Source organism: Epinephelus fuscoguttatus, linkage group LG4 (assembly GCF_011397635.1).
Source record: "Epinephelus fuscoguttatus linkage group LG4, E.fuscoguttatus.final_Chr_v1".
Lineage (NCBI taxonomy): Eukaryota > Metazoa > Chordata > Actinopteri > Perciformes > Serranidae > Epinephelus > Epinephelus fuscoguttatus.
In genome coordinates this window covers 9178506-9200267 of record NC_064755.1, presented here as the reverse complement: position 1 = coordinate 9200267, position 21762 = coordinate 9178506, and the positions used below count along the sequence as shown (strand labels likewise).

Sequence of the window (21762 nt, the reverse complement as noted above, 5' to 3'; positions counted from 1 at the left end):
TTTACAGTCTTCGTTTCTGTTGGTCACTTTGGCACCAATGTGGCAGACAGGACATGTAATTAGACGTAATGACTGTGTGCAGAGCTCACTGCTATTAACAAGTATGAAAGAGTTTCCTTGCTGTTCAGCTCGTCAGTCAGTCACACTCAGCCTGCCCTCTGTCTTCCTGCTGAGAGGTGACTCTGCTGTGGATGTGCAGTGTGAATGGGTGTGAACGTCTTCATCAGGGTCAGTACAACCTGAGACCTGAGCAAGGCTGCCAGGTTTCTGTCTGCCTGCAGTTTGGGTTTAAGATAAGATAAAACTTAGTCTTAATGTAATTCTTGCTATAGACCTTGTAAAGCTTGTAATGCTCTCAAACACACAGTATAGAGCTGCTCCACTCCAAGTGCAAATGGTGTTTGTATAATGGCACACTGAAAGGGAGATGATAGGATGTCAATAGCATGCTCAGGTTGTTTGCAGCTGCAGTAAATAATTCCAAGTGGAGATGGTTCAGCAGGTTATATCATCAGCCGCTTTTGGATTAACATTAGAAGACAGTAAGATGATGCTTTTCCTGCCTGCAGGCTTGAAAGTTAGGTAACATCCTTTGCTTGTTTCTCCCGGATCAAACTAAAACACAGAAAACATATATTTTGCCAGGAAAAAGAAAGACCGCTTGAGCAGCAGACATATTTTTCCCTCCCCTGACAACAGCTCTGATAATCATTCTTGACAATTATAGTGAGAATAACGTGATGTAACACCTGCCCTGGCGCACTATGACATCATGTATGAATTGTGCTTTTAATATAACAGATATTTTGAGTCTTTAATTTTTACAAGCTCATCTTGGAAAAAAGGCCACGTAAGCTTTGATAAATTCATCCATTCATCTTTCAACACACTGAATGAATGGGTAAAAGTATTTCAGCCAGTCAAAACAAGCTTTTCACCGTCTATGAATGACTGAGTAAATGAATGAAAACATTACACTGGTATTTCCAGTACATCACCACTACCAGTGTGACATCACAAGAGCAGACCGGGAGGAGCACGCTGGTTATGACACATTAGTATCTTAGCAACAGACAGCATCCTTTTAGCTTGCCGCTCCGAGAACAAAACCAGCTTTATGGGCACAAGGTGCTGTGCTGTTTATCTCTCCTTAGAGCCTCTGGGAAATAATTTCAAATATGACACAAGTTATCATTGAGAACAACATGTTAAGACACAGAGTTTCTATAACACTAAAACAGTGTTCACGATATATGTGTTTTCTCTTTGTGCCTTTTTCCCCTGCCTGAGGCTTTTCTCCATGTCGGAGGTTTTGTGATGGCTTTGATCTGTGTGCACGTGTGTGTATGTGTATCTTCGTAATGTTTAATAATGGGTATTGTGGGGTTTTCAGAGGGCAGTCATGACCCACATGACGGTCAACCTTCATGCCCAAGGCCTCACATTCTGCTTGTGTGTGTATGCCTGTGTTTAATTCTTCCTCAGTGGGTATTTCTAGCTAAACGGTATCGTTAGTCTAATTAAACTTAATTCTTTTGGGTTGTAAAACCACAGGACACATATCGTAATCATGATTTTATTATTTGCAAAGCACTTACTGGTGTACAATGACTATTCTGAAAGAAGCACACATTGAAGTGTTACCTAAATTTAACAAATTCAGTGTCTCTTGTAACATCATTTTGAGATCGTCTACCTCTGTAAACTGCTGATTACTGTATGGAAATGCACACTCTGCCTGGCAACAAATATGTACACTCAGTGTGTTGCTAGCATCTTATTTTCTTTCTGCAGTGGTGTTCTCAGTAATTTATGTTTTTGTCGGCTGTCTGTGTAAGACACACATAACACACAATTGCTTCTGTTAAGTGTTACGTAAGACCCGTAACGAGTAGCTAACTGCATGTTATCTTGAACACCAGCCATCACCGTATATGTAACAACAACCTACTGTAAAGTTAATTTCACAGGAATCATGTCAGGTGGACCTTTCATCTTTAAATTATTATTATAGAAATATGTTTGTTTATTCATTATGTCGAGGAGAGATCGCTCCCTGACCACAGTTTACCCAATTTTTTGTCATGTGTTTGTGCAGCTGATAATATCAAGTTGTTTTTCTTTTTGTAAATTACAGTTTAATTACCATCAGAAAAGAAATCTATACAAACCTCATAGTACATTTTATGAAAAAAATGTTTGAGCATTTTATATCTTAATTATAGAAAGTACAGAGATAACAGAAAATGAGGTAGACAGAGATACCACTAAATGCCTGGGCTAATCTCGAACAGAGGAAGTTACCCCCCAGCCTTTTAAAAGCCTAGATTGGTCGAACATCAGTAAACAAATCCACTCCTGTATGTTGGTAAATATGCAGATGGTATGTTGGTAATAAAATGCTTTTAAAGCTACAGTTGGTAACTTTCATACAAAATAACTTTTTGTCATGGCGGCACGGTGGTGTGGTGGTTAGCACTGTCGCCTCACAGCAAGAGGGTTCCCTTCTGCCAGTTTGCATGTTCTCCCCGTGTCAGCGTTAAGGATAGACCGATACATCGGCCGGCCGATATATTGGGCCGATATTTGAGTTTTTTTACTTGTATCAGCATCGGCCGATACGCGCGTGGGTTCGCGGATTTATTTTTCCCTGGCACTTTTTTTCATTTGAAAGTATGTGGTTAAGTTGAACAAAGCTGTTGAATCCTACTGTGTACAGTAGTTGTTGTTTTATTTATGCTTCAGCTTAAATATTTGTTTATTTTATAAAGACATTACTGGAAGATTTAAGAGCACTGAACTCTTTTTTTTATTTGAATGTATAATAATAATAATAATAATATTCTACCTGTTCTAACTCAACTTTCCATCTTGTTTTAGTATTTTGTACTGTTCAATAAATGTTTCTTATTTTAAACTTGAGACCTGTAATATTAGTTATCATTGTGTCATTTTTTTTTTAATGTAAACTGAGGGAGCAAAAGCAGTATCGGCCCCAAATATCGGCTCAAGAAAATCGGCAGTCCATAATCAGTCATCGGCTAAGGGTGATGGAAAAAAATCGGTATCGGCATCGGCCCTAAAAAAATCCATATCGGAGTGCAAGTACATCCACACTACAGTACATGAGACAGATAATCTGTGAAAAAAATCATGTTGCTTGTAAACTGCGGTCAAACTAGGCAGCGCTGATCAAATGTGAATTAAGATTGTGTCACTGCATTGCCTATTTCTCACCTCAACTGTGTTCAGAAACATATTTAGTGCATTGTTAAGCTGTAAAATGAAAACGTTTTCTCCAGCTGGTGGGCAGTGCTTTGTTTTGCTTTTGACTGACTTCACCATGGCAGCTGTCATTTTACAGCTAAACAGTACACTAAAATATTTTTCTGAAAACATTTCAGGCGAGAAATAGGCAATGCTGATACAGAATCTTGATTATTTGATCAACACTGCCAAGTTTAACAGTTTGACCATAGTTCAAAGCAGTGAGTGACATGATTGACAGCTGAGTTAGAGACTCCTCAACTCTGATTGGTTGTTTTCTTCTTGCAAATGCCATTTGAATCAGAAGAGACAGATGAATGAAGTTAAGATAATGTTTGATACAGAATATGGGTGTTTAGATTAACAGATGATTTGTGCTGATTAAGATTTAACGAAGTCTTTGGCACTTTGACACTAGAGGGAGATATTTTGTGATCAAGGGACATCTGAGTGGCAGCAGGATAAATCCCCCCATGTAGTCCAGACACTGGTGGAGGTGGTGGCTGCTGACTCTGAGGATGATGGCTGATGAGGCGGATGTGGCCGATGAATCTGAGAAGACTGGCATTGATAGAAAGGTGGAGGGTGTGCACAGCTGCAGCATGAAAAAACTACAGACAGAAAAAGAACTATTTGAAATAGGAAGCAGTAAGATGACAGGGAAGGTGTGTCGCTGTGCTACTGGTTAATTGTGAATCAACTGCAGAAGAGCTGATGACTCAATTGACAGCCCTGGACAATGACAGCTGGCAATAATGAGTGAGCATGGGTACAAGGAGTCAATGGCAGGGTGAGAAAGAAAAATTACAGTCTAACTATGAAAAGCATTGTCTTCTTGTGTTCGCTAGAGCTTCATTAGAAGTTGTACAAAGAGCCAGAGGAATGGGTCTCATACTACTGTCAGGATGTAGTGACAATTTCAGCAAATATGACAAAAGTTATTTTTCTTTAGCTTTAATGTTTGATGTTTGTTTGTCTCTGTGCCACCACGTTTCTGTGTTTGTACTGTGTTTTAGTTTTGTTGGTTTTAGCCGCAATAGTGGCATGGCTGTATGGGTGGCAAAGCTTGTTGGTCGGTCTGCCACTTTGGTACAGACAATATCTCAAAAGACTCGTGACGGATGGACATGGGATTTAGTACAGACATTAAGGCATCTCAGGGGATGATGTCCACTGATTTTGGATGTCCTGTGACTTTTTGTGCAGTGCCATCAGCAAGTCAAAGTTCTCAGCTATACAGTGCCAAATTTCAATATCTACTAAATGGAATGGAACCTAATTTTGATCAGATATTCATGTTCCACAGAGGATGTATCCTACTGACTTTGGGGACCCCCAAATTTTTCTTCTAGCACTATCAGATAGACATTGTGAGTGAAATATCTCAACAAGTTTGGTTTGGTACTGACATTTCCCCTTAGGAAGATTTGTCATAACTTTATGTTTTTTTTGTCTAGAACCATCATGTCCAACATAGTGCTTGAACTAATAATCGATTAATTTATTAGTTGATCAAAATAAATTTAATTGCAGGCTATTTTGTCATTATTTTGTCAACTATGCAGTAATGTCAAACTTGATTGTTCCAGGGTTTAACATAATAGTAAGGAGAATATTTTTAAATTTTGTACTGTGTTGTGAAACAAAACAAGACATTATATGGCATCACCTTTTGCTCTAGGACATTGCAATGGGCATTTTCAGTATTGTACTATTTTGATATTTTATAGGGGAAAAAAATATCATTTGGTTGAGAAAATGTCAAAATAATTGCTCTTTTTTTTAAAGGGTAGTTGTAGCCCCATAGTCTAATACTTTAATTTTTGACCACATACTTGCAAAACTAATGACACTCCTATCAGCCTCTGCTTTGCATTTAGTGCTATTAATTAGAAAATGTTAGCATGCTAACACACTAAACTAAGAAGGAGAACATATTGAAACATTCTACCTTCTAAACTTAAGAATTTATGCATACTTATGCACACTGCTCAAAGCACCACTGGGCCAAAAACAGCTGGTGCGGGCATGTATGAGGCTAAAGTATATCCTACTTATTTTTCTGTGTTTTCGTTCCTCCAGGTTAATTTATTGTGACCTCAGACCATGGCCTACACTTTAGGCTCGACCACTGAGGGCCAGACACGCAGTGTCGGACCACAGCACTGTATCACCCGGGTGGAGCTGTCCGTCACTGCAACCAGCCTGCTGGACCGAGATGTAGCCTCCAAGTCAGACCCATTCTGTGTTCTCTTTCATGAAGTGGATGGAAACTGGGTGGAGGTAAGAATGGAGGGACAGTGGGATAAGAGAAAAACTGACAGATGGAGAGAAAAGTGGAGGAGGAGATACTAAAGAAAGGGACAGGAGGGAGGAAGAGGCATGTTTTATCTTTATAAAACAGGTGGAAAGATGGAGAGAAATCAGCAGAGGATGGAAATGGCAGATTGAGGAGAAAAGGCTGAACACAGAGAAAATATATTAGTGTTCGGATCATACAGAGTCAAACCCATTTCCGCTTCTTCATGCTGGTTTTTTTTTTCAACTCCAGGGAGGTGGAGAGAAGAGGATAAAAGATAGGCAGAAGTAAAAAGAAGACTGAAGGGAGGAAGGAAAATCTGAAAAGTGTTAGATGTGCTTTCAAGGTCACGTCCACCATGCTGGCTGTTCCAAGAAAGAAAGACAAGAGGATTTTCTTTGTTGTCTATGTTGCTTTGCTCAGTATATGTTGTGAGCCAGATCCAAACTCATGATGCCTTGACCATCTGGCATGAGCCCCGGCGTGCTGAGCCCAGTAGGATGCTGCAACATTTGTGTTGTTCAGCGTTGTACTGGCACTGTCGTCTTGGTTAAAGGCGCTATTAGGGCTGCCAAGTTAATGATATAAGGTTCCACAAGTAAAGTCCCTAATGGACCAATATTACCTCATTACAGATATATTTGTAATAGTGTCAGATGACAAGTAACAAGACACTTGAAGATCTGAAACTTTACAATCTTTGCCATGTACAAACTAGTACAATCAATACCACACACTGCTTGAATATTTTCAGTTCCAATATCTCTGTATGAGTTTGAATGTCCTCTCTGTGTCTGCCTGCGCTTCTTTGAAGTGTTTGCTGCCTCAGTCCAAAGACACGCAGGTTAAGGGCTTGGTCACACCACGACTTAAGAGCAGTGAAATTTCATGGCAAAAATCAGTTCATTCCAATGAAATTGCTACAATTAGTGGATTTGCTTAAGGAGCTGAAATTAAGTGAGACAATGTTCCGTATAGAGCTGAACTTTGGTGAACTTTGACAAGTAGATTTATGCCGTTGATCAATAGCAAGCCATCTAAACACAAGACAGAGAGCTGGAGAGTCCAAAGTGGAGGAAGCGATTGTAGCTTCAGCTGTGTTGCATCATTCTACTTTACTTCCTCTGTCAGTGTAAAAAGTGTTCCACAGATGGAATAGTTTGCAGTCGGTTATGAGACAGGAGTTGATGATACAAATACATCTTTTGAATTAAGTATGTGAGCTTATCGTTCCATTAGCAATTGAGCTAAGCTTACAAGAGATATTTTGTGTGAGTAGCGCTAGCCTGGCTGGCCTGGCTTTTAAGTTAATGGCTCACCAGCTATAAGATCACCAACTAATCTTGTGAGCAGTCACTATGTCGCCAAACTTCAGGACCCACCTATTCTGCATGGGCAAGCAAATGTTACTTTGTGGCATTACTATTGCTTGAGCCCTGTGATAGACTAACAGCCTATTAAGGGTGTAGCCCTTCATTTGCCCCAGTGTATTCAGGGACTGGCTCCAGTTCCTGACAACCAAGCACATACATAAAACTGTAATAGAAAAAGATCAAGACCAGTCTCAATTAGATGCTGGTTCGGGTTGTCATTGACCCTGCAAAGCCATGTAGTCTATAGAAGTTCCTTGGATGTATAAAACCTCTTAAAGCCCAGCAAGTCATCGGCTACCCGCTTGGGCTAGCTCTAAGCTTCTTAGATCAAGCATACAAATATAAACGTTTAAACTTTTGTCTATATGGACACGCTACACATTGTAAGCTTGGTTAGATTCTCCACAGTTCAATTTTTCAGTTCGTTTTACAGAAACCATGAGCATCAGAGTATAATTTATTCAGATTTACTGGCATGGTAAACAAGAGAGATGAAAAATGTGCTGACTCCCTACCTGTGAAGTGGTCATTAAGTCCAAACGTGTCTTTGTTTCAATAACTTATATTCTTTTTGTATGCAAGGGTCCACAAATCAAAAGAATCAAAAAGATTTTTCATAAAAATTGATCTTAGTAAAAATTGTCATGTAAAGTCAGATGTCAAACTCTCAGTTTAGTTTTTACCCCTTTCTCGCTCCTTTTCTCTAGTTGCCATAAACCTTTTTTTGGGCTTTCATCCTTTCTAAGGAAGGTTACCAGTATCTTGATACGTGGCTCTCTCTCAGTGCATGAGGCTGGCCTAGATGTCTCGTGGAGCTAGACCAAATGTATGATTTGTAATTGATATGTTATTTTATTGCCTAATTTTTTTATACAAGTAATTGTTGGTTTAAATAAACAATTTGATAGTATTTGCTAGGGCTGGGCTGTATGACAAAATTTTCATATCACATGTTTTTAAAAAAAATCATATCGGTTTCACGGTATTTGACCGTAAGACCGTAATAATTGCTCGGGTTCGGCCCACTTGACATGCTGCTGTGTTGTGCTATGGCCTATTCAAGTGCTGGAATTTGTTGTTTACATGACAATGCCTGAACGCAACACAGGCTCCGCTCCATTACACTGGTTACACAACCTATTTTTCCTGTTTTAAGGGAGCGTTTCCCCAACGCATTCCCCACCCCCAGAACAATGCTGCGAGTTGACAGACCTGGCTAGATGCAGGCGGCTAGCTAGCATGCTGTTGGCGAGAGCTGTTAGCGAAGTCATCTAGCAGAAGAGCTAGCAATATCTTCCTGCGAAGTCACTGTACCAACTGAACTGAGATGAGTTGAGTAGTGTGCTATTGAAAGAGCTGATATATATAGAAATTAATGCGAAATTAAAAAATATAGAGTAATTATCAACTGCATAGAAATCAACCTATGGTCAACAATCACTTTTAATAGTGGAAAAAAAATCTTATGCTTATTTTTCTTTTGCATAAATAAATGAGATATTGTTTGTTTACAACTGTGATTGCAATATATTTCCTACTTCCGGCACCATTACGCTCTGTTTCTCCCATCTTGTCAACGCCCAAGTAGCAGAAATCCAATGCCTCCACGGTCCGAGGGTCAACGGAACCGCTGCCGTGCTGCATGCTAGTCCGTTACTAGCCGTCATTGTCACCTCCATTGGAATGAATGACTTCTGGTCAGCGTCAATCCGTCAATGCGTTAGGTTGTGCACCTAGCTTAAAGCTAGGTGCACAACCTAGCCGTGCTCGGTTATAATTATCTCAGACTCCGGTCAGCTTCGGTCAGGAAAATGCGGCCCAAGCCGTGCTTTAGTGTGCTTACCTGTGTGTGTGTGTGTGTGTGTGTGTGTGTGTGTGTGTGTGTGCGCACATCGGGGCGAAACTCCGCCGTGCGCGATACAGAGAGCAGAGGAGAATTGTAAACATGCGGCCATGTAGAGACAGAAATGACATGCTGTCATGTAAATAAGATGAATAACATAAGGCTATTTAGTTTGTTTGATTAAAGGACAAGGTATAGGCCTGTTCTATAGGCCTGGATATAAAGCGTCCGTAGTGCCAAATTATATAACGGTAGTTTCTAAAGACCTAAGACAAAAGAAAAAACGGTAAACACGGTGTGTGTGTGTGTGTGTGTGTGTGTGTGTGTGTGTGTGTGTGTGTGTGTGCACGTGTCTAAGTTTAGCTGAAACACTTTCCTGCCATGCACGTTCTGGACGTTGTTTGGGCTATTCACTGGTATTTCGGTATATGAAAAATTCATATCATAACAAAAATAAATACTGATTTTCAGTACGAACTGGTATACCGCACAGCCCTAGTATTTGCTATCTTTGCTGAGCAAGAGATTTGTGTGAAAGGAGTTAAAGACACGTCTCGTGTAGATGCCTATCCCAGATACAGGCTGGTTTAGTTCAGTGACTGAAGCAAATAAAAGTCTGGGCTGTGATCTTCAGTTTTACAGTAGGGTTACTGTAAATGGCACTTGACTACAGATTTGATACGTAGAGCCTTTCAGCTGTGCTGCATCAAGTAGCAGAAAAGTTGAGTTCAGGCACTTTGTGTTCTGTTCCTTGTTCAGGGTGCCGTCTTCATTTCTGTGACAATATGTGATGTGAATGTGTGATATACAGTGTTTTCATGGTGTAGAAAAATGAAAACATGAGCGCTAAGTTGAAGATGCTGAAGACGAACATGGTGATGAAGTTTTGGTGTGTGTAGGCTGCTGCCTCAAGGCTTTTCTGTAGCGAACAGCTGGTCAACAGGGCAAACTGGCTTTTTTGTATGTGTATGTGTGTGCATGTGTGTGCATGTGTGTGTGTGTGTGTGTGTGTGTGTGTGTGTGTAGGCGAGTGCCTCGGGTTGTAGCTAGCTGTCGGTCAGCAGGGCATGTGGCTCCAATGTGGAATTGCCAACTGTTACTATGGCAACGGGAAGGGAAACAAAAGCTTAGTGCTCCTGGAGTGAGGGAACGATGGAGGAGGCGAAATGAGGCCCGAACCTTTTCTCGGATATTATCCACAGCTCGCTCTTTCTCTCACACCCCGGCTTTCTCACTTTCTCTGATCCCCCTCCTGTTAGCTTTGTGTTCTCTCTCTCCTCCTTTCTCCGATTGTCTTCCTCATTTCTGTCACCAGTCTTCCCCTCTCTGTCTCTCTCTGTCTCACTTTCTGTCTATCTTTGTCTGTCTTGTGAGATCGAGGTGTGAGAAGCAGCTGGGTCCATCGGGGGAAAAGAGAGAGAGAGAAAGAGAGGGGGAAAGAGTGAGAGCGAGGAGGTGTGAGAGAGGAAGATGAGAATTGGCGGAGGGAAAGAGAGGGTGAAGGGAAAATAAGCGAGAGAAGGAGACGATTGAGAAGGAGAGGAGACAGAGATGAGAACGTGAATGAGCGACAGATAGAACAAGGAGTGTGACTGAACAAGCGGAGGACGAAGGAAAGTGGTGAATGAAAGAAACCATGATGGAAGATTACGATAGCAGCCAAAGCTGGTGTTAGTGAGACAGAAATATGGATCTCAGCTATGTAAATGACGTGGCACCCAGCTTGCAGACTGCTTTGGCTATTTTCTAAATTCCTTTGACTTTTCTTTTTTTTTTTTTCATTTTTTCTCTCCAAACTGTAAATCCTCATACTAATCTCAACACGTGTTATGGACACAGATAATGCGCCTGTAACACTGCAAGTGAGAACTCACATCCAAAGTGACGATTTACCACGTACAGTAGGGATGCTAAAATCAGTGGAGTTTATAATGACATCTTTAGTGCAGCGTTATGTAGCCTTGTAATGTCATTGCTGGATCATTTTTTATACTAAACCTCGTTTTCAGTGACTTTCCTGCTTTATTCTACACATTTAAATGAAACAAAGATAGCTAAAATAAAAAGGTCCTTCACCAAAATCATTGCCAGAACACACTGCTAGTGTCCTTTGTTAGGTCTCTTTAGGTGTTTAATGATTTAAAGAATCAATTGAAATGTCCACATAAAGGTGAACTCTGGGTTATTAAAGGTTCTCTAAACTAAATTTTTGTGTTAAAAGAATACATCACCTACAAAATGACCATTTGTATATCAATTAATGATGCTATCTTACCTTAAATTTGTTAAGAAAATCTATATATAACTACATCAAAACATGGGTTTACAGACTCTCACACAACTCATAATCCAAATGTCATTTATCCAGATGTATGCTCAGTACTTGAACACATGCACTGAAACCTTTCTATGTAAAACTGAACTGAGGGTGAAACCTATCTGTGGGGGTGGGTTGAATTATAGTGCACCAGTTGGGTGACAGTTTGTAAAAGGTTATATAGTTTTGCTGTTGTTGAACATGGTGTCTTATCAAACAATAAATCAGTATGTTCACTGTTTTCTGCGGAGGCATGTGAGAAAAACAAAGTATGCTTCACAAATTCAAAGTTCACCTGCTTTCGTGACTGGTGAACTCATAGCCTATTTGTGCATTTGCTACAAAAATGTTGAGTGGGACAAACCTGGACTCACAACGAAGTGAGATGCCTTCTGAATATATGGGCTGAAGAGAACACTTCTTCATTGCTTGAGAAGGTGCAGAAGAACACAGAGGTATTCAAAAATATTCAGCTATCAAATGAAAGAGTGCAGTGGACTGATGAAACAGAGCAGTACCACCTGAGATCATGAAGGTAGTGTAGTGTAGTTCAAGCAACATGTGACTATAGACTGTAGACCATTGCCATCTACAACACTGCCTCCGTTTAAGGTGGAACATTATGACCCCCTTCATCGTTGCCTTGTTTGTTGTTGTGTGAATCTTTAGACTCTGACCTCTAGTGCCATCTATTGGCTGTATCTATGCTAGGGTAGGGTCGGTATGAGGAAAAGAAAATGGTCCGGTTTTTGTGAAAAAAAAAACAAAAAAAAAAAACGCATCAAGTCGGTAATACCGGGTTTTCGCCACTTGGGGGCACAATGGACTCATTTAAAATAAAAAAACGACCTTAGGGCAACAGAGTGACAGTAACACTTTGTTTCTTTTATTCCTTACAAATAAATTTGCAGGTTTAGCTTACTCAGTCAGTGCAAACAAGGGTTGCCTCCTTCGTCTGGCTCAAAGCCAAAGTGTTGCCATAGTGGTGCATTCTTTGATTTCTTCAAGACTAAATTGTCCGCCATTATCGACTCCCCATCACTGTTAAACAAACTCCAGGCTACAGTAGAGGCCTTGGCGCATGTACACTCGCACCCCCTAGCTCAGTCCCCACCCCATCCCCACCCCCTTCTCTCTCCTGCTCGCTGTGCGCTTGGCGAAGAGGCAGACACAGGTGCTCACAGACTCGGGCGTACGATAAGCGGAGCGGACTCTGCGAGGAATATCCACAGTCATGAAAATGTCTGCGAAAAATCCCCGCGATGTGAAAAATACATGCCGAGCAGTCTTTTGTGTGACACTGGTGCGCTGAGCGGAGTCCACGCGGTCGTAAAATCTGAGCTTTGCGCGCACAGGGCTTGCGGATGTCCGCTTTTAGTCGGGGCGGACTTCCACGGAGTCCGCTCCACGTACGTTCCAGTGGCGTCCCTAGGCTAAAACATTCGGGGCTAAAGCCCCAGATGCTTTTTAATTAGCCCTGAATATTAATTTTCAAAAAAAAAAAAAATTATTATTATTTTTTTTTTTTTTTAAGACAACATCCTCAAACTACGGTTATCTTATATTGATGCTTCGATAAAACAGTGTTTTTGGACAGGTTTGAGTAACAATTAATTATTATTTTTTTGAAAAAGCCACTCCTTTGGCTTTGGCACACAAGTGGTTAACACCTCCAGGTCGCACGTGACGTCATTCACCCAAAACAGCAGCGTCAGGCAGCAGGCACACTTGACAACAGGCAGGCTTGACAACAGCAAGCTGTTCAGCTGTCTTTGGGATGTCACAAAAAAAGATTTCCATGTTTTTCCCCCCAAAGGTGGTCAGCAATCAAAGAGGTAATGGGAATAGAAATTATGTAAAAATGTATAATTTCGAAAAGAGTGTTGCAGCTGGAACTACTAGAGGGAGGTAGTTAACGTTAGCTAGCTAGCAGCTAGTTGATATTACATGGGAAAAAAACGATCTGTTATTATTATCTGTCTGTAAATGCAATTGTAGTGTGTGAGAATTGTGTACCTAAAAATAATTAAGCTTGGGCTTCTTCTAGAGGGGAAAGTAGCTAAAGTTAATGTTAGGCTATAACGTCGAACCATCTTGTTTATTTTCTTTTTCATGCATGATAGCAGCTAGCTAGCAGACAGGGATCCTGCACAGCCTGCCTCTTTTACTGTAGCTGCTAATGTGTTAAATGGAAAAACAATGTGTTGTTACCTAGCTAGCTAATGTCAGTACATGGGTGCAAACTAAATTCAAAATGGGTCATTCATTTGATGATCTGTGGTTATGGGATTGCATCGTTTTCACCTTTTTCTCCGGTGATATGACAGGTTTGCAGTACACCCTTGTACTTAACCAAGCATTCGTCTCTGAATGCAAGTGTAGTGTGAATTGTGTGTTCTTAAAATAATTTAACACACTTTTTCTCAGATGATGATAATCAAGATGGCACTGCTGCTTCTGCTGGTACTGCTGCTGCCATCAGACTGACAAGCACAAGGGATGTTGGAAGAGGTAGTTAGCTTGTTTCTTAAAATCACTGTGTGATTATTCAAGGTGTCTCTCCACCACTAGGTGGTAGCATTAGGACAGGTTAACATGTTGTTCCCCAACGCTGGTTGGGTTTAAATGAAGCTGGACAGATGGGCAAAATAGAGGAAAAGTTGGGCGATTATGCAGGAAAATAAAATATTTCAGATATGTCTTTTTTATGCTACACTAGAGTGGCGTAACCGGTCCAGTGTTTGGGCATGTGAAAATGCCATAAGTTAGTGGCAACTTTGCCCATAATTATTTGTATTAATTGCAATGGGATACCAATACTGACTATACGTACATTCATAAATAAGCTATAAAATGTTATGTTTACATTTAATTTTCAGATATGATAGCAGATAGGGATGTGTTCAGGGATCCTGCAGCAGACCAAAGGGAGGACAATGAAAGAGCAGGTACCTGTAGGCTATGTGGAGAATGTCTCTATACAGTACTGAACATTTAAAAAAAAAATAAAAATAATACATTTTTAGAATTTCATTCTAGAAAGTCATTTTTCAGTATCCCAGTTAGGTTTTACATTTGTAAAAGCAATAATAGGATTATCAGAATCAGCTTTATTATAAAATTTAATTTAATATTTAATTCACAGTAGGCTATGGCTTAACATTATTTTGTACGTTTTCAGAAATGAGAACAGATTCAGCAGACAGAGGTGCTACCAGTGATGCTGCTGACCAGAGCGAGGACAATGCTTGTGCAGGTACCTGTAGTAGTGTAGGCTATGTAAAGATTATTCCATCAATAGCTCATTGGCTTTGGAACTAAAATGTGAGTGAGGCCATAGCTTTATTTTCTCTCTTTCCCCCCTTTTTGGCAATGCAGATGACTCGAGGTCAGGGAGGACAGGGAGCCTGTTAGGCAAGAATGATTTAGGGACACGAGAAACGGGCCCAAAGCAACCCAGACTGGACCAGTACCCCTTGACCAGTTTTGGGAAGCAATGGTTTGATTCGTTTGACTGGCTAGAGTATTCTCTAAGCCGAAATTCTTCGTACTGCTTTTCGTGTAGGCTCTTTGGTAAACTCAACCTTAGAGCAAACAAAGATCTTCTCCTCAACACGAAGGGCTTTAAGAACTGGAAAAGGGCCTTGGATAGCTACAGAGACCATGAGGCAAGTGCTGTCCACAAGTCATTCTCCTAGCCCGGAAAAATTATAGAGCTACACTAACGGAAGGTGATGTTGTTGACCAAATGAATGTGGGAAATGTTGCCCAGATTAATGAAAGGAGGGAGTACATGCGGCGTATTGTGGCAGTCACTAGCTTTTTAGGCAAACAAGGGATCGCTTTCCGGGGTCACCGTGAAAATGCTGCCAGTGATAATCAGGGGAACTTTTTAGAAGTTATGAAGCTATTGGAAAGATTTGACCCCTTCCTCCAAAACTATCAGGCCCCTTCCCATTCTACATACCTTTCTCCTAACTTGCAAAATTGCATGATAAAATGTTGCGCTGATGCAGTCACGGCAAGCATAGTGGAAGAGATCAAGACATCCAAAATGTATGCAGTGATGGCAGATGAGGCAAGAGATGGCCATGTAGAACAGCTTGCTGTCTGTGTCCGCTATGTCGCAGCTGATGGCACAGTTAAAGAGCACCTGCTTGAACTTTGCAACCTTCAGGGATTCAATGCAGAGTCAGTCACAAATGCGATTGAACAAGTATTGGAATCAAATGGCCTGAATGACCTCCTTTGTGTTGCCCAAGCTTACGATGGAGCGTCTGTTATGAGTGGTTCGATTAGTGGTGTTCAAACCCGCTTTAAAGAGAAACATCCAGAAGCTGTGTACATTCACTGCTATGCTCACAAACTGAACCTGGTTCTCTGCCACACATGTAAGGCTGTGCAAAAAGCAAGTGAACTCTTTGAAACATTAGAGAGTGTATATAGTTACTTCAGTGTATCAATCGTAAATCATCAGAAATTCTCTGATGTCCAGAAGCTCCTGGGCTTGGGAACAAGCGAACTTGTCCAGCTGTCTAAAACCCGATGGGCATGTCAGGTTAAGTAAGTGAAAGCAATGCTTGACAATCTGCAAGCTGTCTTGAAGTGCCTGGAAGAGAGTGCAACACCTCTAGGTGTCGGACTACTGTCGAAATTGTCCAGGCTTTCCACTGTCTATCTGCTAGTCATGTTCAGATAAGCTATTCAATGAAGCCAAAACCATTTGTGCTGCCAATAATATACCTCAGAGCCTAACTGGTCGCAGACACAAGCAGAGGAGAATGGAGGACTTCACTGTAGAGTCCACCTTGGGTGCAAGGGTTCAACTGGGCACAGAAGACCAGCTGAAGCAATGCCTGTTCTATCCATGCCTTGACCGTATGCTAGCCGAGCTGAACAGCCGGTTTTCTGATGTGGGAGCAGGACTTATGAAAGGCATCCAAGCTTGTAACCCAGCGTCTGATGACTTTTCTCTGAGGATTCCCTAGACCTCATTGCGACACACTACAAAATATCAGTGAAAAAGAGGAGATCCTAGTAGCAAAACAGTTCATTACCAGACAGAAGAGAGAAGGTGCCATGTCAGACATGTGCAGTATTTACAAGCTTCTTCACCCAGATATGTTCCCCACCTTGAGTCCAGTGCTCCAAGCAGCTTTGACAATACCTGTCAGTAGTTGCACTTGTGAGCGTTCATTCAGCGTATTGCGCCATCTCCACACCTGGCTAAGGAGAACAATGGGCCAGGACAGGCTACATCATTTGGCTATGTTGGCTATCGAGAAGGATGTCCTTTGTGGCTTAGATCATGGTGACGTCATTGACCAGTTCGCCCAAGCCACACCAAGGAGATATGCACTTATGCATAAAGGACTGAAGAAATGAGGAAGAAACAGATAGCAACTGAGAATGAAGAAAGGCAAGTGTAGAGTGAAAGTAAAAAGTTACAAACAAGAAATGAACAAAGACAGTAGGTGTAGAGTAAGAGTTAATGCAGATACCTAATTGTACATGATGACTGAAGAAAGAAAAAGAAAAACAAGATGTAAAGTCAAGTGTAGAGTGCAAGTTAAGACAGATATACTGTACAAGACAAATGTTTGAAGTAAAACTAAAGACAAATGAACAAGGAAAAAAGATGTAAAGAGTACATTAATAAAAGTTAAGTACAAGAAACAAAGACAATAGGTAGAGTTAAGAACAGTTAAGGCAGAGACCTAACCTGAGACCTGTAAGAGATACAAATATTATGTTAAAGAGTATGTTATGTTAAAGAATGTTAAAGAATATGTAAAGAATAAATACATATGAGTATGTAAAGAGCATTAAATGTACAAAGTAAAACAATGTAAATACTGTACATGACAAGATGCATGGTTCATTAAACATCTCAATGTTTACTGTTGCTGAATGGTTGCTGTTGGTATGTTCAACATGATGAATGGGGCATTTTTGTGCCTGGGCTATTGAGGGAAGTTTGTGAAAATTGCTAGCCTATTTGGTATTAAATGGTAACCATGAAATGCCTTAATTCAATTAGTCCAGAAGAGCAGGTACCTGTAAGATATGTGGAGAATGTTTCTATGTCTAAAAATTTTGGCGCGCGCATCTGCGCACGCATCTGCGCACGCATCTGCTTAATTCTTCTGGGCTAAGCCCCGGATGTGTCAAAATCCTAGAGACGCCCCTGGTACGTTCCGCCGTAAAATGACCAAGACGGAGTACCGAACCGAACTGGTATTACCGAGAACCGAACCGACCCGACCCGACCCTAATCATAAAGTCATCATAAAGGATGCATTGAAGTATGTGGGCTATGACGTTTACAATGTTTGAAACGGACGTGTCTATTTTCAGGGGAGTAAAGCGAGTTAAAGGGAGTATAAATGAGCCTTTGAGGTGTTTTAAGTACCTGCTATTGAAACACTGTAACTGCCATTTTTTATGCAAGTCTGTGTTTTGGTGCTGCAAGTTTGTCCAGGTGTTTCCTTTATAAAAGCAACTTCTCTGATGTCTGAGTCTTTGAAACCATTTGGGCTCATCTCATTGATTGAACATCCTAGCATTGAGCTGTTTGGCTGTGGTGTCTCTCTTCTGTCTATTGAACACCAGAACGAAAAAAACAGATGTCCGCACACACGTGGGTGCACGCGCACGCACGCGCACACACACACACACACACACACACACACACACACACACACACATTTACCGTTATCACAAAAGTCCTTGTAAATTAGGCTGTAGAACTGTAAAATCCATGCTGGACCTTGCTTTAAAAAGTTTAAAATAATTTTAAGCAGCTGTAGTCCATCAGGTCCTTGTGTATTCAGGCAACTTTCCAGTCAAACCAGGCAACCCAGAAGAATTGCCAATCAATGAACACCTATAAACAGTGGGAAATTGTGCACTTATAAAAGAGACGGTAGAACATACACCAGCAAGTCAAGCAGCCAACTGGCAGATTATAGGATTTTCCTGAAGCATGCATTATATTTATTCTTCGAATTTGACGACAGTCTTAAGAAATTCTTGTTATCATAACCCTGTACTATTCTATTGTTGCCCCGAGCTGTTAATATTGTTATTATTACACCCTGTGTATCTCAGAGGGAAAGGCCGGTTTCAGTTGTCATTTTTGTGGTCTTGTTTTTCTTTTGGTCTCATTCATCTGATAGTAAACATGGACTGATAAGAAAGAGGGTAGAAAATGGATGAAGTGCCACAAGGGTCTGATTCATTTCCAAAGCCCGGTGAGCCAGGTTTAAATCCACAGCAGCACAAATATGAGACATGTACTTGAGCCTGCCGGGCTGCCATGATGCCCCAGCAATATCAGTTTTTAAGCCACAAAGTGCAGCCGTACTCCTCTGCTCTCCTCCCATGCGTCAGACAGATGGATAAGTGCTGTAAGCACTGTTAGCAGGCTGAAGTTAAAACCCTTTTCCCTTTAAAGTAGGTCTGCAGTCTGTCTCTTCTCAGTTCTTTAGTAATAACAATTTCTACAGTCAGAGACATGTAAGATGTTTTCGATAAAGCATCTATAATGACACGTACATTTTATAGAGATACCTCATATCTATACTGTTATTTGATACTACTGGATTATCAAAGTGAAGTAGTATACGTTCAAACAACACTGGAGATTTTCAGCTGCTTCTGGACAGATTAATCAGGACAGAGTGATACAGACAGTGTGTCTCAAATTGCATACTTCTGTACTAACACTTCATGTTTTGAGTGCACAAATGCGCTAAGTGCGTTCACACCGCAAAGTATGGGAAAATTCAGTGTACTACTGGCACACTCAAAATGGTCCAAAAGTTGAGTGTGGAATGATGGATACTTCTCACCTTTAACAGTCGCCATCTGTGTGACGTAGCAAACTTCTCAATTTTTGACATGGCGGTGGGCAACAACAAGGAGCCTGTTAGATATACATATTTTTTGGACTAAGTACCAATACTGCTGTCGAATAGAAGCCTTTGGTAATGTTTGTTGGGTCCGTAACAATTTGGTACTGCGGACAATACTGCAAGCAAACCAAAGCAAGGTTTAGACACAATAATGCTGAAAACTACTGTAATTGCTGATCTCAGTAAGGGAGAGTCACCATAATTGTAACAAAGACGTATTTACCTACATAAGTAATATTTTTAGGGAAAGCAACCTGCATGTGTCTGCCATCAAAAACCACTCAAAGCTTTTCGATTGAGAAAACAAGTCACAAGGAATTAAACCGAAATTGGACGCTGTCCGATGTCACAAATGAAGCACATGTGAGTCTTAATTGTAAAAGTGTGAATTGTAGCACAGCTAAAAGACAGCATTGAAAAAATAGTTTTCATATACAGTATTTATACAGCATTTATACAGTATTTGAAAGACATGTCTATATATATATATATATATATATATATATATGTACACATACACATATACAAGTTAAGTAATTAAGCTGTGCAAATCTAGGCAATAACAAATGTAACGCATGTTTAAAATGAGCAACTGGAAACTGTGCTAATAAAACAAAGTATTGGACTCATTAAAAAGCCAAACGGGTGTTTAATGACCAATATACGAATGCAGATATAGATAAGAAAAATCCATTTCTCATCTCTCCAAATAAATAATATAAAACAAGAATAATCCTTTTTATTGTAAAATATTTTTTTCTTTATAAGAGCTTTTCCAAGTACTCAAAGACACTTAACATAACACACTAAGTAAGGAAACAAGAATCTACATGCTAGCAGTTCTGTAAGGCTGTACTTAGCCAAAGTGGTGCTCTGAGATTGTTTATTGTCAGTGTAGTTACATGTTTATGATAACTAATTTGTTGATGTTGAACATTGTTGACATTGTCATTAGCATGGTATAATTACTTTATTAACCATCTCAGATTAGTATATTAAGATGCTTAACTAAACACTAACTAAACACAGTGTACAGCTGAGGATGATGGGAATGTCATTAGCTTTGCAGGTATTAGGTCATAAACCAATGTTTTGGACAAAGTAAAATTTTGAGCAGATAGTAGCACCAAATAAAAGGTCAGGGGATCACCACAGTAATTACAGTCCATCCTGTGTATACGTCTGTGTCAAATTTCTTGGCAAACCATCCAGTAATTTTCAAGATCTTTAACTTTAAAACCACAAATGTTCATCAACATACTCATGGAGCTTAAGAATAAGTCAGAGGGACACCAAAATCTGTAGGATTCATCCACTTGGTACCATGGATGTCTGCACCAAACTTCACAGCAATCCATCCAGATATTTTGGTCCGAATCAAAGTGTTGGACCAACTGACCAACTTACTGACCAACATTACTATCATTAGTGCCATGCTTCTAGAAAGGACCATCACAAAACCCAGGTAGTGGCACTTTTTTCTGTGTGAACTGGTTCAAATCAGCCTACTTATATTTAGCAACACATACCTACAAACACTGAAACCCCTCATCACCAAACACTGTAATAGAATATGACAACAACAAACAAAGTAAAGTGCTTTGTGTAGTGCCTGTTAATCAACAGAAGGACAGATGTAATTCGGTCCCAGAGTGGTGACATTTCATGGCTGACATCTCCAGTCCAATGACCATTCAAAAATGGCTTTTATATTCACCTAAATTCAGAAGTGGTGACAGGCTAGACATATACTGACCTCGTCTAATGGTGGATAAACACACAATGCAGTGTGTTCAGTGTGAGTCAGACTAGAGAGTAGCACGGCCAGTGAGTATTAGTCATCCAACCACCTGGTTTGGAGGACCAAGAGCAAATAGTATGACTCTCACAATGCTCTTACAGACACCCACACACTCTGATCTGTCTGTGTGCCGTCCGTCCCGGGCTATTTTTTGGGGCCATCAGAACTCATCACATGTAATACCTCAAAGCTGGATCCACCTGGGAAAAGTAGTTGAGAACAAAGCACATTAACTTTAGGGTTAAAATGTTTAAATGTGTAAGTCCATAATAATCTTTTTTCAATTATTTTAACATTGAATCAAATGGCTCTGTAACGTGAAGGTGCCACCTACAGTCTCATGGCCTGTTTTATTTAATTTAATTTATTTATTTATTTTTTTTTTTTATTACCGTACCATTGGGTCAGTGTTACTATAGTTTACTTTCATCAAACCCTGTTTTCATTACCTGTCCCGCATCAATGGCAGACAGAAAAAGTTGACGCAGAAGTATAAATCAGCTTTTAGGTTACTACATAATAAAGCACCGTATAGCCTTTTTACCTGAAACCCTGATTGCAGAACTGATCTTTTTCCAGGCGCTGTTTATGTGTTGGCCTATCATCCATGGGAGCAGTGTTAAGATCTGTGTAGTCTCCTGCACTAAAATCATCAACTTTTCCGTATTTATCAGACTGAATATTTATGGAAAAAGGGAAAGTTATCTGTCAGCTGTGATTGGTTTGTGAGAGGACTCCTGTCTGCTGTGTGTGGCCTTTCCCTGTGTCTGTCCTTTCAAATTAAATTCCCACATGGTACGGTCATGTAGGTTTTGATTTATATTGACAAGGCACAGCTCCTAATAGAGTTTCGTGTTGTTGTTTTTTCTGTGACTAAGTGACCAATGAAATCTTGCCGACTAACACCCTTTTTGGTCAACTAATGTTTGGTTAACAATTAGCCCTA

At 40.4% G+C, this 21762-nt stretch overlaps 1 protein-coding gene and 1 pseudogene across 1 annotated transcript in view; both read left to right on the top strand.

Moving 5' to 3' along the window:
• The window catches only part of LOC125887275 (uncharacterized), a 753166-nt pseudogene that overhangs the window by 155774 nt on the left and 575630 nt on the right, over positions 1–21762 (top strand).
• cpne2 (copine II) overlaps positions 1–21762 on the top strand; it is a 74986-nt gene that overhangs the window by 563 nt on the left and 52661 nt on the right. The window contains exon 2 of the mRNA XM_049575075.1: positions 5350–5550. Coding sequence (XP_049431032.1) covers positions 5374–5550 — 177 coding nt within the window. The 5' untranslated portion in view covers positions 5350–5373. The remainder of the gene's footprint in view (positions 1–5349; positions 5551–21762) is intronic.